The sequence below is a fragment of the Myzus persicae genome, unplaced genomic scaffold (assembly GCF_001856785.1).
Source record: "Myzus persicae strain clone G006 unplaced genomic scaffold, MPER_G0061.0, whole genome shotgun sequence".
NCBI classification, from domain to species: Eukaryota; Metazoa; Arthropoda; class Insecta; order Hemiptera; family Aphididae; genus Myzus; species Myzus persicae.
In genome coordinates, this window is record NW_019100902.1 from 29,595 (window position 1) to 46,559 (window position 16,965).

The window sequence follows — 16,965 nt, forward strand, 5'->3', positions numbered from 1 at the left end:
AAACTACACTACTTCAGAGTGGTACCCACTTGCTCACATTTTTAAATTACAATTTCTAATTCTTTGAATATATAATGCTATATGGACAGCTAGTCCATGGGCTGGACAACTGGTTGGTGTATGTAATTCAAAAAGCTTAATACTATGGTATGTCAATAGTTTATTGGTTACTTCTGTTTGGGGTCCTAGGATTTCGTAAGTTACTCTGGTAAATGATTTTCTTGTGTTTCGTTTTAATATCGTATTATTGTGTTTGATATTTTCCCGTCATTATAATAAACATTTTATGGTCTGACTACCTAGTACCGACATTTTACTATATTAATTTTCTAACATTAAACTTACCCACAACACATAATATATATAATAAATCATCATAACTATATAAGACTATTACACACTATTATGCATTTATGTAGCATAATATTAAATAAACATATTAAAAATATTTAACTACCCGGATATATTATTATCATGTGCCTACATCCCGATTAGGTTTTTAATTTTTTTAAATATTTTGTTTTTCTTAAAATATTATATTTACACAACCTTCAAATATTGTTTCGTTATAATATCATGTACAAACGAGCAACAAGTAGCCGGCGGTAGGAACATCAAGTGTGCGATTCTACGAGCTAACGCATATGCGTTTAAATCGGAATAAAACATCAACGGACGTGGATTAAAAGAAAAACACAAACACACACACACACACACACACACACACACACACACAACACAACAAACAGGTCTGTCCCCACTGCTCATATTTCTACGGACCGCGAGAAAAGCGGCTGTAAATCGTGATCTGCTTCTGAGTACGTTTGCACTGCGGCGGCAGTGACGTACGATCACTCGCACAACCGCGAACACGGTTCACCGACACCTGCCTACAATAATAATATTGTGTGGTATAAATTTACTCGGCATCGACAACGACGACGACGAGACACTTGCAGGTATTTAATATTTTATTATTATTAATATTGATGTTGTTATTGTTATTTCGTTATTGATAGTGTGTACGAGACGTATTATTACAATATATAAGTAGGTACCTATAACATACGCGCGAAAGTGATAATGATAATAAATAAAAAATATTTCGATGATTAGAATATTAGATATATTATATTATTAAATTGTACACCGAACGAAATATTATGTATGGTAAAAGTATATTATAAAATCTTCAAGGTTTAGATTTCTAATTATTATTCATTCAATAGATATCCGTCAGCGCTGACTGTTGAAGACGATACCTAAAACGAATATAACCGCATTTAAGTTAACCTATTTACTTTTCACCGGTTCATACAAATAAAAATACTTTAAGTTAATATAGTTATACTAGTGGATAATACTTATGGGTCATTTTATTTTCAACTAATAATTCATTAAATAAATACAATGTATGTATGAGTAAATATAACAAATATTGAGCGTACTATGTTAAACCACCAAACTTTACAGCAGCGATTAATTTGTTCGTCATAAATTAATAACCATCATGTAAGTTTTTCTAAGAAAATAAAATACTTAAATTAATTGTGCATACTAACTTCAATATATATTATAATCCAGAGTATTGATTAAGTTCATTGAACCCTCAAATATATTAACTGAACACGTTGCCATCGTTCGAGTACCTAGTCTTGACTCTTGTTTTTGTAGGATAATTGTCCACGGTAAATGTATGGACTGAGCTGCTCTCAGTATATATTTTATTCTATTTTCCATTGCGCGACATAGTTGTGTACATTTGGTAGAAGATTTAAATATTGATAAAATAAAAATTGACCTTTAGTTGGTACTTGGTAGGTAAATAAACCTAAACATACGCATTTGAAATATTGATTACTTTTTAATAAAATGTATTAAGGAACCCGGTGCTAATGCCATTTTGTCCACAAAAATACACTCAACGAGAATAATGATCATGCCCAAACTTTAGTCTCAAACTACATCCCAAACTTAAAAAATAAAACAATTTTAGGCTTTTTTACAAATTATTTTGTAACATTATTTGAAATAAAATAAAAAATTTGTGTTGAATGTGGCTTGTAAAAAGTCTTCTTCTTAAAGATAGCTTTGTGATGAATGTTAACCCAAATCATAGAATTTGAATAAATAACCAAATTGCAGACAATGACTGTTAAGTGTAGACACTTAAATACTTAATATATATATATACGTATAATTATGTAGACTTTATATACAAAATACATTACTACATATTTGTTATATAATCAATGTCATATTGTCATAACATAATAATAATTACCAGTTACTATAATATACTACAATAACGATGTACGCAATATTTAAAATTAAATAATTATTCGCAAAAGATATATTATTGGCACTGATTTTTTATGGTACATTTTATGAATCAAGTATTGAATTGAAATGGTCACTTATATAATTTTAAGTAATAATATTCTCTTGTATGATAGTTAATTTATAATAACACGCCTAATCAAAATTGTTGTTCGTATCATTGCACTACCCGCGTTTGTTACTAAAATTAACACTTTAAATTAACTATTTATCGTTGAAATAAATTAAAATATTTATACACCTATTGGCAATTTTATGTAAATGAATAATAAATTCATTAGGAATACGCGTAGGTTCTTAATTAATATACCCGCAATCTATATAGTGTATTTAAACTGACTTGCCACCTAATATTTACATAAAAACATGTTAGGGTTTAATAGGAAACTCATTTTAGTTTTAAGTTATTCTCGTGTTGACACAATGCTATTAGGTATAGTGTATAGATATATTAAAATACGATTGCTTACATTAATTATTGTAATGTACTATTGATAGTTAAATAAACTCATTCATTCGTTATTGTATTGTATTCCTGTGTTGACTATAGTTATTGACCTGAAGAATTGAATTCCCCCTTCACGTGCCATTAAAATTGAAAGTATATTTATATTAATTCTTCATGAATTTAAACATAATTTAAATGTTACGTGTTATAATAATGCTTTACTGCAATTTTCCGTCTCGTTGGCAGGTTTAACGTGACCTTGTGAGAAAAATGTTTACTAGTATATGAGTCTTCTCAAAATTAATACGTGATGATTTGAACCACAAACTTCTACTAGAAGATTTAAAATTAGGTATAACAGTTACCTAAATAAAGTAATTAAAAATATCAAAATATATGAAATAAATGTTAAATCACGATCACACGTATAAACATTATGAACTATGATATTATCAGTATAATTACAATTATGCGTTTAAATTAATCATGTTCATTGTTTTGAAAACATTTTATATATTAAATACACTATTCTATCATAGTATCATTTCACACATAAATGTGTCAAAATATAAATGAAACATTGAATAATATGCATTATTATTTATTATTGTTTATTAGAATAATTTTAGTATCCAACAAATTGAATAAATACCTGCTACCAATATAAGATAGTTACAAATCCAATTGTCCATATTATATTTATTATCTAGTAATTAAGAAAACTATAGATTCGCAATTAATTATAAAATGAAATAAAAAGGTAGGTAGGTGTCTTACTGCCTTATTATCAAGCGAAGAAATTAAATGAATTCAGTTAATTATTTCAATATCAAAGGTCAAACGAATATCTACTCGATGTACATATAATTATACCCAGTAAACAAGTTTATAGGTACGCATGATGAAACCAAAATATTGTTAGAGATCAATGCCTTTTCCGCATGGCCTCAATTTGTTATAAATTTATAATATTTACATATTTCGTACACAAATCGATATATTGTATGTATGTATACCTCCATATTGTATGGTAAATCGGCACATACATATTATAATATTTTAATTATAATAATGTTATAGAGGGTAATATTCTTTTATCTCTAACAGAATAAATTGCCATTAATTGTCTCAACAAATTTATATGTTTTTAAAAATGTGTTTATCTTTTTTAATTACTTACATAATTTTTCTACACAAACTATTAGAAATGCATTAAGATATAAAATTGGCTATGAAAAATATGTAAACTCATTGGTGTTTTATCTATATAAATGAAAATGTATTATCCGACAGTTATTAAATATAGGTAAATACATTAATTATAGGTGTTTAAGAAATCGTTGAAGTTCATTTAAAATATCTATAGAGAATATAATAGTAACTTTATTTTTAAAAAGTCATAAACAATCGATGTTATATTTTTAATTATTTTTACAACGTTGTACATATTAAGTCAAAATCAAGTGTAGAGATGACGAATCAATATTTTTTAAAACATTTTATACTTTTTAATAATTTATGATGAAGGACGTAAAAAAAATAATAAATAAATAGAAAAAGGTTGTACGTACGTCTAATTTTGTTACAATTTGATTGATTGTTGGAGAAATAATATACATTTGTGTCGCTTAAACTACTACATTACTAATTGTGTTGATATCTATATTTAGGTGTTGAAATGTCCGTTTATCCAATACTGTTGCATGCAGGAGCGTGTTTGTGGTATGTTTTCTTTTGGAACAACTTTTTAGCTAATGGCAGTGGTCAAAAAGAGAGCGACTGGGATCCTAGGTACCGAGACATTCATGAAATGGGATCTAGGTTTCTCACCAATTGGAATCTAGTAAATACATTTATAGTTTTGACTTATGTGTATTAAATATTTGGTATTGTTGTCAAAATTTTTATAATAATTTATAATATAATTTAGTATTACTCATTTATATTGACGCTATAACTATAGTCCATAGTTAGAGTTGGCAACCTTTTCGTAGGAAAGATAACCTTTTCGCATTTTTCTAAAAATTTACAAAACCGTGATGTTCAATGAGTCTCATTGGCTTTTTTTCTAATCGTCATTTTTCTCTATACTTATCATTATTGGTGTTATAACCTATATTATATAAAGGACAATTCAAGTCTTATATTAAAGAAGTATTATTATTATTATTATTTATTTGATGTTTATAATATTCCTAATGTATAATTCGCATTATAAAGAACGTATGTATTCTGATTTCTGAATATAATTTGAAGAAAAGTGATAATTTTGTTATTAAAATTGTATATAAATAAAAAAAATCTCGATGATCCTAAAGAGCTACAGGTTACCAACCCCTAGTCTATATAAGATATACTCTCAGTATAATATAGGTGTATGCGTCTATAAATATGAGTTGTAATAATGTTTAAAACTTTCAGTTTATTCAGACGTTGTTCTTTGGCGGCTGTCTGTTTCATGATGTAATGAAAATATTGAACGGTCCCAACTGGTTGAAATTAGGTTCGAAATTTCAAACTATACTCTCGTTGAGTTTTTCATCGATATTACTGCCAACTGGAATTGTAAGTTTTATTTTTTAGATTTATTTAGTTTATTCAATTTAAAATATCTATGTCTTATAAACATAAACAAAATATAATGTAAAACTAGTACCTACCTATTTGTAGGTAACCCTAATGTAGTAATTAATTATTTGATTGGGTAATTTCAACATGGTGTCATTACGACATTGATGACCGTATTGTGCATCATTTTATGATAAAATCATTATGTTGAATTATGATTATCATATTTTATTAGCCACATTTTACTTTTTACATTCTATTTATAAATTTTAGTACAAACTACAAAACATATAAATGTGTACTTACATCTCTGATCTATATAATATATTCTCAGTCATATAGTTATAATAAATAATTATTTAAATTAATGAAAGAGAGCGTTTGCAGGCGTCCTCTTAATTGTCATACAATGAGAAACATCAAATACAATTATTTAAAAAAATTGAAGTAAATTAGCTTATAGAATATATTGTTATTATAATGTATAATAAATATGTTTATGTTTTAGTTCGTGTGTGTCACATTTTGGGTAATGTATGCTTACGATCGTGAAGTTATCTACCCAAAAATAGTTGATAGTTACATACCGTATTGGCAAAATCATGGAATGCACACAACTATTTTACCACTCTTGTTGGCTGAATTATGTACTACCAGACATAAGTTCCCTTCGGTGACAGCTTCAATGACAATATTTTTGGGATTCGGAATTTGCTACGGACTCGTGTAAGTATATTAAAGCTATCACGGCGGAGGAGTTAAAAAAGTTAAAAAATATAAATTTGTGCATTTAATTTGATTTTTAGTTTTTTGGGAACGTACGTGGAAAAAGGACGTTGGGTATACCCCTTGTTCGGCCTGTTTAGCTTTCCGATTTCATTGGGTATTATGATTGTTTTATTTTTAAAACTAATGTCGTTTTTATTCGTCGGTATATTCATCCAAAACATGTACTGGGGTAAGTACAAATACAAAATGTAAACCTTTAACAAATCTAACCGTTAATTCATTGAATTCGTAATTCGATTTTTACTATAAAAATAACACAAAAATTGTTTCCCTATGTATATAAGAGGTGTGAATCAGTGCATCATTTTTCTGATCGCCAATAATTACAAATTTTAAATGCTTATGCCAGGTTGCATGAAAAATGTTTTAATTTAATGGTTTAATAACAATTAAATGGATCAATAATGAGCCACTAAATCATGTTTAATGTGGTACATTAGCTCACTATCGATTCATTAAATGTTCAGTGATTGTTCATGCGACCCGGCTTAATACATATTTTTTTTTAAAGAAAGCTTTTAACCAAATATTTGTAAACATATTTTTCTTCAGAAATCAGAAATATACCTACATTGTAATTAAAACAAGTAAAATACTTAATATCATCATGATGGATACAATACCTACCTTCTTGAAGTTGTGTAAAAACTTTTTTTTCGAAAACAAAAATTGACCAGGATGATTATATAATAATATCATACAATGTATTATAGTAATCTGTATGTTTTATTAATATTATGTAATTTACCATAACTACTGTCAGTGATTACTCAATGCAATAAGATATATTATAATTTATTATGTATTAATATATGCTGAGTATAAATATTTTGTACTGAACATTCCTGTATAAGATATTTCTTGAAATAATTAATAATTATAATGAACTGAAGTATTTTGCGTGATAACTAGTATGGTAACCTATATATTTATGATAACATTTTAATCTTATCAAAAATTACAATTACACTATACATATTTTAAATAACATATGTGTATGATATTTAATTAATTACCTATCAGTTATTTGATTTTGCAATAACTATGAATAAATTATTTTGTATGTAATAATCATAGTTTTTGCCTCTTGGTAATCAATACCTGATCCAATACAATGAACTAGGACATATTTACACTTTTTTAGACTTCAAAAGTATACCGAATGGTACAGTTGTGTAAAATAATATAAGAACTTTCGGTGGCATACACAGATATTTTTAATGGAGGGGAATATACATTAAAAAATGATAATTAAATATATTATACTAAATCAAAATATTTTTTATTGAATTCATTTTTATAAGTATAGCATAAAAAATACCAATAACACCGAAAACTTCCTTCCCCCTGTGTGTACCTACCCCAGTGAGAATTTGCAATTGCCAAAAATATCACCACCGGTAGCAATAGAGGACGTTTACAATTTATATTAAATCTTTAAATATAATATTTTGCACAAAAATGTTTGAATAAACTCAAATATTTTTAGCCTTAAACCTAGTTTTAGAGATTTTTATTATATTACTTTCTATAATATCCACTCGTCGATTTAATTGACTTGATCATTTATGAAATTTTAAATACCTACCTAAAAAATTGAACAATTTCCGGATATGAAGATTAAATCAATCAATTTAGGTCTTAGAGTAAAATTATATAGTAAAATCAAAATCATGGCCCTCAATATTATTTGATATCGAAAAACAATGTAATTACTGACACCCTCGGATCTACCAATTACGGCCAACAAACCGCTGACTTCGGTATTTTTTTTTTTTTGATCGAAAAGAAATTTTTATAGATAACATTTTCGATTATCTATCTCCTTTAAGCAAAGCTTGAGTTGGAGATAGAGAGTTATTAAATTATGTAATATAATTATTAATAAAGGAAATTATACTAAATTAAAATTTTAAATACATATAAAACTAAAAAAACAAATATCAATATAATATATTTTTTTTTAGAAATTATACATGATAAAAACAAAACTATAAAATAACATTATATTCAAACATACACGAATAAAACAAATATAGATTAAAATTATTTACATAGCTTAAAATATAAAAAGAACTTGATTTAAGGTAAATTGCACCATAACCATTCATTAATTAATTTTTTTTTTTGATTTTTGTTTGTATAGTATTATAATTTCTGTTTTATATCATAATCCAATGAATTGAAAGTAGTAGGCCCAAAGTAGTATATGAATTTTTGACCACACGTTGTTTTTACATAATTTACTAATGCATCTAATGCCCTGCGTTGTCTTTTATTTTTGTATAACTCTGTATTGAACCATGTTTTTCTGTTAGTATCTAACTAAAATATCACAGTTTTTTGTAAACCGATCTAATAGGCAAAACCTTAAACTCTTTATAATTTTGATTCGTTGAGCCTACCATAGTTTTTTGTATCTAAACAGATTCTTATCATTTTGTTTTGTTGAAGTTGTAATGGCTTTAAATAAATTTCAGACAGTCCACCTCACACTAAACATCCATATTGGAACACTGATTGATATAGAGCTAAATATATATTGCGTAATATATTTACAGGCAAGATATTTTTTAGTTTATAAAATTTGTGGAGTGAAGAACGTAGCCTCATTACTATATTATTTATATGTAAATTCCACTTAAAGTTACTGTCAAATGTTATACCTAGATTGGTAGACTGGACCCTTGAAATTTTTTTACACGTATCAGCATTACATTCAGCGACGTTTTTACAACAATGTACTGTTAGTTCCTGAAAAGGAATAACCGAATTGTAAATACTGAAAGACATAAAATAGGTTTTTTTTATATTCAAAGATAATTTCTTTGAGTTAAAAAGATTTACTAATTTTTTGAGCCTTAAGTTGCACGAAGGTCACGAGCTATCTGTGAAGAGTAGACAAGTGTCATCTGCATGTGTTACAACTTTACCATCTAAATTTATATTACATATACAGTTAATATATAAAATGAAAAAAAAGGACCAAGAACACTACTTTGTGGAACTCCGCAAATGATTTTCCTTTTTTGACCTAATGTTTTGTTTATTTTAACTATTTGTTGCCTATCTTTTAGATAATTTCCAAACAAATTTAAACTAGTTGTTTTTATGCCAAAACTAGGTAGAGTCTTTATTAGTTCTTCGTGATTAACCATGTCAAATGCCTTAGGTCTAAGAAAACTGCCAAGGTTTTTTTTACCATGATCAACGGCATTATATACGTGTCTCGTGGCGCTATAAAGTGCATTTGCTGTCCCTAAGCCAGGTCTAAAACCATATTGATTTTTAGACAGTAGTTTATATTTTTCTAAGTAATTAATGAGTCTACTTTTGATTATTTTTCAAACCTATCTATAGGTATATATTTATATTTTATATATATGGATAAGTATGTTAAATAGTACCCAATTAGTAGGTAAGAATTTCGGTTTAGCTTTATAGGTACTTTATATGTTTAGGAAAAATTGAACGAAGTTTAAACTGTTTTAGGCATGTAGATAAATTTTTTTGAGAAACAGAGATTTAAATTAACAATATTGTAAAATCACGATAATTTCCAACCCATGTTTTTTTTTAAATTTAAATAAACAGATAAAAACGTTGTAAATTATGCATTTGTTCCCATGGATTAAAAGCAAGGTTCAAAAATTGTGTAATTTAAATAATAGTTGAATTGTTAAAGTAAACAATTTGTAATATATAATTAATTTTAATTAAAAATTTAACATTTTCAGGAAAAGAAGAAAAGAAACGACACCGAAAACCTGTTAAGAAATCATCCTAATACAAATATATAGTACAAAATATGATGTCTTGAATTTTTTCAAAAAAAAATATTATAATTTAATAAAATGTTTATAACTATGCATATATAGTTTACACATTATGATTCAATGTCATGTTATGATAAATATTAATGGTGTTAATAATTTATTTTTTATTTTGTTAATATACCTACATAATATATTACATACCTACTATTTTAAATGTATATAATGTTATTTTTATACTTATTTGACTTATTTGTTATTCGTGTATCTAAATGTTTTCATTATTTTGTTACAGTTATTCCAGAATTTAAATACAGTATGAAATAATTGTATTTTTAGTTGTGTTTATAGTAACATACTGAATATTAAACTTTTAACAGTATTAGAATAGTTGTACATAATTGAAACACCCTAAATGTTTAGTTTTTATAATAATTATAGAAAAATATTATGTTTTAAATTTTTAAGATATAACTTTATACCTAACGAAATTAACATAATTAGTATTATATACCCATATAGTTAATTGTTTAGCCAATTACAACTACTTGGTCAACTATTAATAATAAATCATTAAAAATATGTATTTGATAATTTAAGTATTAATAAGTTTTTTACTAATTCAGGATTCATACTATTTATTTTTTTTAGATGAAAAGAAAGGCAAGATACTTTAAACCTGATTAATTTTTAATGGTGTTACATACCTACTATTAAACCTAAATATTGCTGTCTAAGTATCCTACCTATAAAGTAAGCTGGAAAGTACTAAAGTACTTAACCGTTCTCCGTAGTATAGAAGAGTCTTGTTGCGCGATTTGTCATTGAGTAGGTATGGATGATAAAATTGAATTAAACGATAAATCGCTTATAGATGGATTTCCGGAGATTTTATTTGAGTGTAGAACTCTAATATGTTTTAAAATTGCAAACATATTTGATACGTTTCTGAGTTGATGAAACATAAATATATTAATTATGTATCAAAAAAATAATCCATACTTACATTTTTACTCAACTATAGTTTTGAATTAATAAATATATTTTGAAGAATAACTACATATAATACAGATATAAAGTATAATTAATACATTAATATGTCACCGCAATGACCTGCAGTGTTGAACCAAGTTTGGTTTTTATTCTAAATATTCGGCGACTTTAAGCCACCCATTAAACATTTTTTTTATCAAATATTTGTTTTCATTTGATGGAAAAGGGTCACTTTGATCCTCCTTTATAAAGATGTTGAAAATATTCCATTATTATCAATCGGTAACCTCCTCCGGGTAAAGTTGAATGGTTTTCTCAAAACTTATATTACTCATAAATTATAATTAATTATTGTCTCTACTGGACGTAATTTACCACATGGAAATGTATACCAGAAATTTGTTGGGGGCAATACATAAAAATGTATATTTTCCTAAAATGTTTTAGGTGCTACAAATTTATGCATGCCCAAACTTTGTAGAAGAACACTCATCGTTTGTAAAGATTAATGGATTAATGCAGTATAAACTATTCAAGTTCATTAAAATATGTTTCAATAAATAATTAAAACATCACACACAATAAACGCGACGAATTGTGTCCGAAATGAATCATAAAATAATAAATAGAAATAATAATTTATCTGGCCAGAATACAGCTTAAACATTCTCAAAATAATAAAAATATATAATATGATAATAATTAACTATGAGTACAAATGTACAATAATACCATATAATAGTATTTTGGCCTGATTGTAAGAAAAGTAATTGTGGAGAAAACATGTTCATTTATTTATTATGATTACATACAAAAAATCGTGCTTTTAAAAGGGTATGAAAAAAAGGCTTATCGAGGTCAAATATTAAGTTTGTAATAGAAAAATAAAAAATAAAATTTTCTAATGAAATTAACTATAATTATTCATAGATAAAACAAGTTGATTATTATTTATTAGTTTATTACCATAGAAACCTTAGAGTTCAAACAGACGACCGGATTTGGGCATTTTGCAGTTCAGCGTCTGCCGTCTGTTTTTTTTATGTATAGAGATATGTTTGGTAAACAGACAGTGACGTTTTTTCTCCAGCCCGTCAGTTCGCCTAGTTCACCCAGTTCTCCGGGAATATTTACTGCGCCTGGAGGAACACGGTAACCGGCTGAAAAAATTCGATTGTCTGAGATTGGACCCTTATTGACGCTTTTTAGTCGCAATGACGAAGCTAATTTAAGGAGTTTCCCTTGTTTGATAGTATTTATTTTATGATTGTATGTAATGAACTTTAAATTAATATTTTCACCAAATGGTGAATGGTAAATGGTTATACGACGTATGAGAGGGTATACGTACGGGGGTGTATACCCTCGAAAACACCACTGTCTCAGTTCAAAATAATAATTAAGAACATGCAATGTCTTGTTTAGTTTGTTTACTTAAAAGTCTAAATATAAATAAAATAACCGATTGCCGCATGTATGAACGATCATCACACAACAAATTGTGTTTCTTTTGCTGTGATAGAAATTACTGTCAGAACAAGATTTGTATGAAAGAACATTTTTGGAAAATTCACCGGAAAAGTTGGAAATTTGGTTGGTAGTTTTTAAATAAAAAAATATGACGTCCAGTTTGACAGTTCTGTTTTCATAACAACAACTAATTCCACTAATATTTCTATTCCGATAATCCCGCAAAACAAGTTACTCACAATTTTCTATTTAAAATATATTAAAAACATTATTTAGGTTACTACGCGTAAACCAATACGAACGGGCAACGATAGTCGGAATTATATAATAGTGTCGTTAGTCATCCATCTATGATTTGTCGTTATCGTTACATATTAATTGTTACTATAATGAGGAATGAGCCTATATAGGCTCTGGATTAAAGTGTCCTAAAAACGATCAAAAAAAAATTCTCTTATAAATGCCTCCTCAACACAATAATAATGCCATCAAAAAATAAAAAAGGACCCATTTTTTTTGTTATGTATGCAAGCGAGACGAAACTGACGGTTTAGTTTTTGGAATTTTGAACACTTTTTATCTTATAACTAAACTCAAGAGACAATACAAAAACAAAGTACCAAACTTTTAGGCACTTGATACAATAATATAGTCATCAGTTGTCCGCATAAATTGATGTTCTTTTCCTTCAGATTTATTGATTACGCTAAAACGACAATAGTGATTGGGCTGAAAATGAATTGTTAAAATCAAGTTTAGTATATTTTTAACTTAAATTTACACCTAATATAAGTCGTCCTACGATAAAATAAATATACATGAAATTCACAGTTTTTAGTAGTGATTTTAATTTCTTCTTTTTTTCAAGAATATTTATTTTACCCATTTAAAGTCTTAAACACAAAATTCATTTTCAAATTGTTTATAATATCTGAGTTTTATCAGAGCTGCTAGGAAAATACTCGAAAGTTGAGAAGAGCTGTTCTCTGCAAGTGGTAAACTGTAATATTTGTGGGAGAAATTTATTTGGGACATTGAGTAAAACTCTAAAGAGCTTTTTATTCCTACATCATTCAAAAACAAAAAAATAAGAAGAAAAAATATTTTTATAGGATACTGAGATATTTTTTGTTTCCCAAAGTTTCCTTGAATAAGGTGAGATGTATATTAGAACTATCGTTTCTTGGAAAACGATACCACTAGTATCGTTACATACGTAAATAATTACTAATTAGCAATTACATAATTATGGAACATTAAAATGGAAAAGTTTAAGACCTGCAGTAATTACGTATATACCTGCTACTGTGTAAACAACAAGTCATATAACACTATCGATAAAAAAATTTAATTTATCTTTGTATATTGTTTACGGATTTCAATTTTTTAATTTATAACTCATGGTCAAATACCTCTATGCGCACTTAAAATTAATTATATGATGTCAATAATTCGCGTTTTAAAAAAAGAACAAACGTACCTACCTAGGAATTTGTTTTGTTTTTTAAAAAAATGTTGAATTCAAATAGGTGATGTAAACAAATGCAAATGTTTTTGTTTATGATGGTAACCTATTACAAACAGACAACAATATAACTGTATAAATATAGGGCGAGTTTGTAATTTGCAACACAACAGTTAGCCAATTACACAGATAGCCTTATAATTTACACCAAAATAAGTTTATAATAAGTACCTTCTCAATTATTCATCGGTATTTTTGTCGACATCGAGACTCGACGGACTCGATTTATAATAACAATTTTATAGGGATTTCTAATCTATGCCGCCTCATCTGGTAATCATTTACAATCGGTCTTCTTTTAACCGAGAAACATAAAAATTACACTTCAACCAATGTAATATAAATTTGTTTTTTTTAATTGTATACGTAAAATTGTTTTTATTTATATTCTTATAACTGACTAACTTTGTTTTTGATAATAAGACTTTATTTATAGCACAAAAATGAATTGGTACTTATATCTATTGATTACAGGTATTATAATATATAGTTACAATAATCTCTGTAAGCTCAGCTTGTGTGAAGAGAGTTAAGTTCAACAGAATCGTGATTTGCGATAAAATCATAAAAATATTGTACATCCAAATCTAAATTAAAAATACAAATAATTTAAAATCATTAAACGTTTCAAAATGATATTTTTGTTTAAAATAATGAAATTATTATGATATTATATAATATGTATTTCATACATTAATATATTATTATTATAAGGTAGATTTTTAAGTCAACATTGACGTACCGTAGATCGATGTTAGTAGTTAAATGAAATAATCGTTCAGAATCTAAAACGGAATATTCTGTGTCTTTAGCTTTTCATATTATACCTATCAATGTATAAAATATGAACTATACTTTATTATCCAAACTAGTAAGTAAGTACTATCGAAAGAATAATCGACTTTAACTATGGTGTAAACACTTACTACCTGAGATGACAAAAATTACGCAATATCTATACTTGAAAATGCATTTCAAAAAAGGTCGGTGAAGGTTATACAATATGTTATATATATTTTGGGTCGATTTTGGGGCAAATTAACTACGCTCAATATAGGCACTATCAGTGTAATTCATATTATCATATTATTATATTCAATTACGATTTAAAGTTAATATTTATATAATAGTATATATTATATTGACGATACTAAATATAATATTATAAATTATAATATTTATATTTGAACTTTGTAGTGGACACACTTTGTATTACCCTACAATATTATAACACCTATTACCTATAGCAGTACAGCCCATATAGGTACCGATAAGTGAAAGAGGAGAGAACATTATGCTTGTGAATGTTCATAATATATTATTGATACACACATAACGCGCGATAAAAAAAAATAAATACAATTTGCACATTTTTTATATAGAAATTAATCTATTGGTAGTTCGTTTAACTGAAGACTGTAATTATTTAACTGCGCAATTAAATAAGTAAATATTGAACTATTATACAGGTATAGTAGGTAGTATCTAGTATATACCTATGTACATTTTTTACGTTCTACTCAATGCCACACGATTTGTTGCAGTCAATAAAATATCATAATAATTAAAAATACGTTTGTTAATTTATTGTTATTATTCACAATTAAATTGAAAACTATTGGGCGGTGTGGCGTGCTGTCTAGTTTTAGTCACAAATTTGTTCTGATTGCCAGCACCGTCTGGCGTCGCTAGTTTCCGGATGGGTGACCACCAAGGTTCTTAGTGGCAAATCTTTGCCACACATGCACATGTTCCAAACCGACAATACTCGCTCCCACAGTTAAAAAAGCTTACTAAAAATTACTCAATGGCTTATGTTGTCGCGGGTTATTTAATCAACAAAATTTAAAACTCACACATATAACAAATAACAAATATTTGTTAATATTAACAAATGCCTTTATTTTATAAACAAATATATTTTACTTTACTAATTTTGATATAATAAACAACATGATATATTTTATGGGGCTATTAGTAGATAATAAACTATGTTCCCGTAATAGATATACTTATAACATTTTACTGATTTGTAATGACTACCTATATAATGTATTAATGTCTAATATACGAAAATATCAAACAGAGACAAATTGCCACAACATAACCAAATAACTTTGAATTTGTATTGAAAAAATTACCATAAAACACACAAGTGGTCGTCGGCTGTAATTGTCACTTTCTGCTATTTATTGTATTACATAATTTTTAGAGCTTTTAGGTAACTACTACAATGTACACACTTCAAAATAAAGTTAACATTTTGTATAAATGTAGATTTAATACAACTAATACCAGTATTCAGTATATTATCAGATACAATATCATGCATGATGCAAGGTATTTGTTTAAAGTCAACCCAATGATAGCAAAATGTATATTATTCGCAAATTCAAATAAGCAGATAGTGTGCGTAAACAGTACCTATACATACATAATGTACAATAATAATAATAATAATATTATAGTGTAGAACGTATACAGTAAAAGGACATGACCTATTCAGATTAAGTGCTTCTTAATTATTATTTTGAACTAAGATAACTATTGCAGACCTCGCCGGTTGTGTGTTATTTAAATTTATTATTGAGGTATACCGAATTCATCGAGTTCAACATATATATATATATATAGATTCACAGGCTTATAATATACACGTGTGTATAAGTAAATCACACCCACACACACACACGCACACAAATATCGGGCCAGATTGTTCGTTAATTTCGACAGCGCATTTATAATAATATGATCTATAGCGGGTGAGCTATGAAGAAATTTGTTAATTACCTCGAAGCACGGCGTGCACGCTTTTTACTTGCAGATTATCGCTGTAGCTAAATAAATGTACAATTAATAATTTTATTTATTAAATAAGCAAACGCGTATGGGCAAATAAATTTCTGAGTCGATTATCGTAGTATAAATAATAAATAATGTATAGTGTAGATAAGTTCTCAATAAAAATATTAAAAAACTACAAGACACGTGTGGGTACAGAAGTCGGCTCGTCAAACTTTGAGGGGGGGGGGGATTTTGAGATATTAAAACTGTCGAGA

The 16,965-nt window shown here is 27.1% G+C and overlaps 1 protein-coding gene across 1 annotated transcript; it reads left to right on the plus strand.

Moving 5' to 3' along the window:
- The first annotated feature begins 814 nt into the window (after nt 1-814).
- LOC111026689 (androgen-dependent TFPI-regulating protein-like) lies at nt 815-10,378 on the plus strand. Its single transcript, XM_022304820.1, has 6 exons — nt 815-959; nt 4,459-4,631; nt 5,210-5,353; nt 5,865-6,082; nt 6,163-6,314; nt 9,883-10,378. The coding sequence occupies exons 2-6, from the start codon at nt 4,467-4,469 to the stop codon at nt 9,930-9,932; spliced, it is 729 nt and encodes a 242-aa protein (XP_022160512.1). The 5' UTR covers nt 815-959; nt 4,459-4,466; the 3' UTR covers nt 9,933-10,378.
- The last annotated feature ends 6,587 nt before the right edge of the window (nt 10,379-16,965 follow it).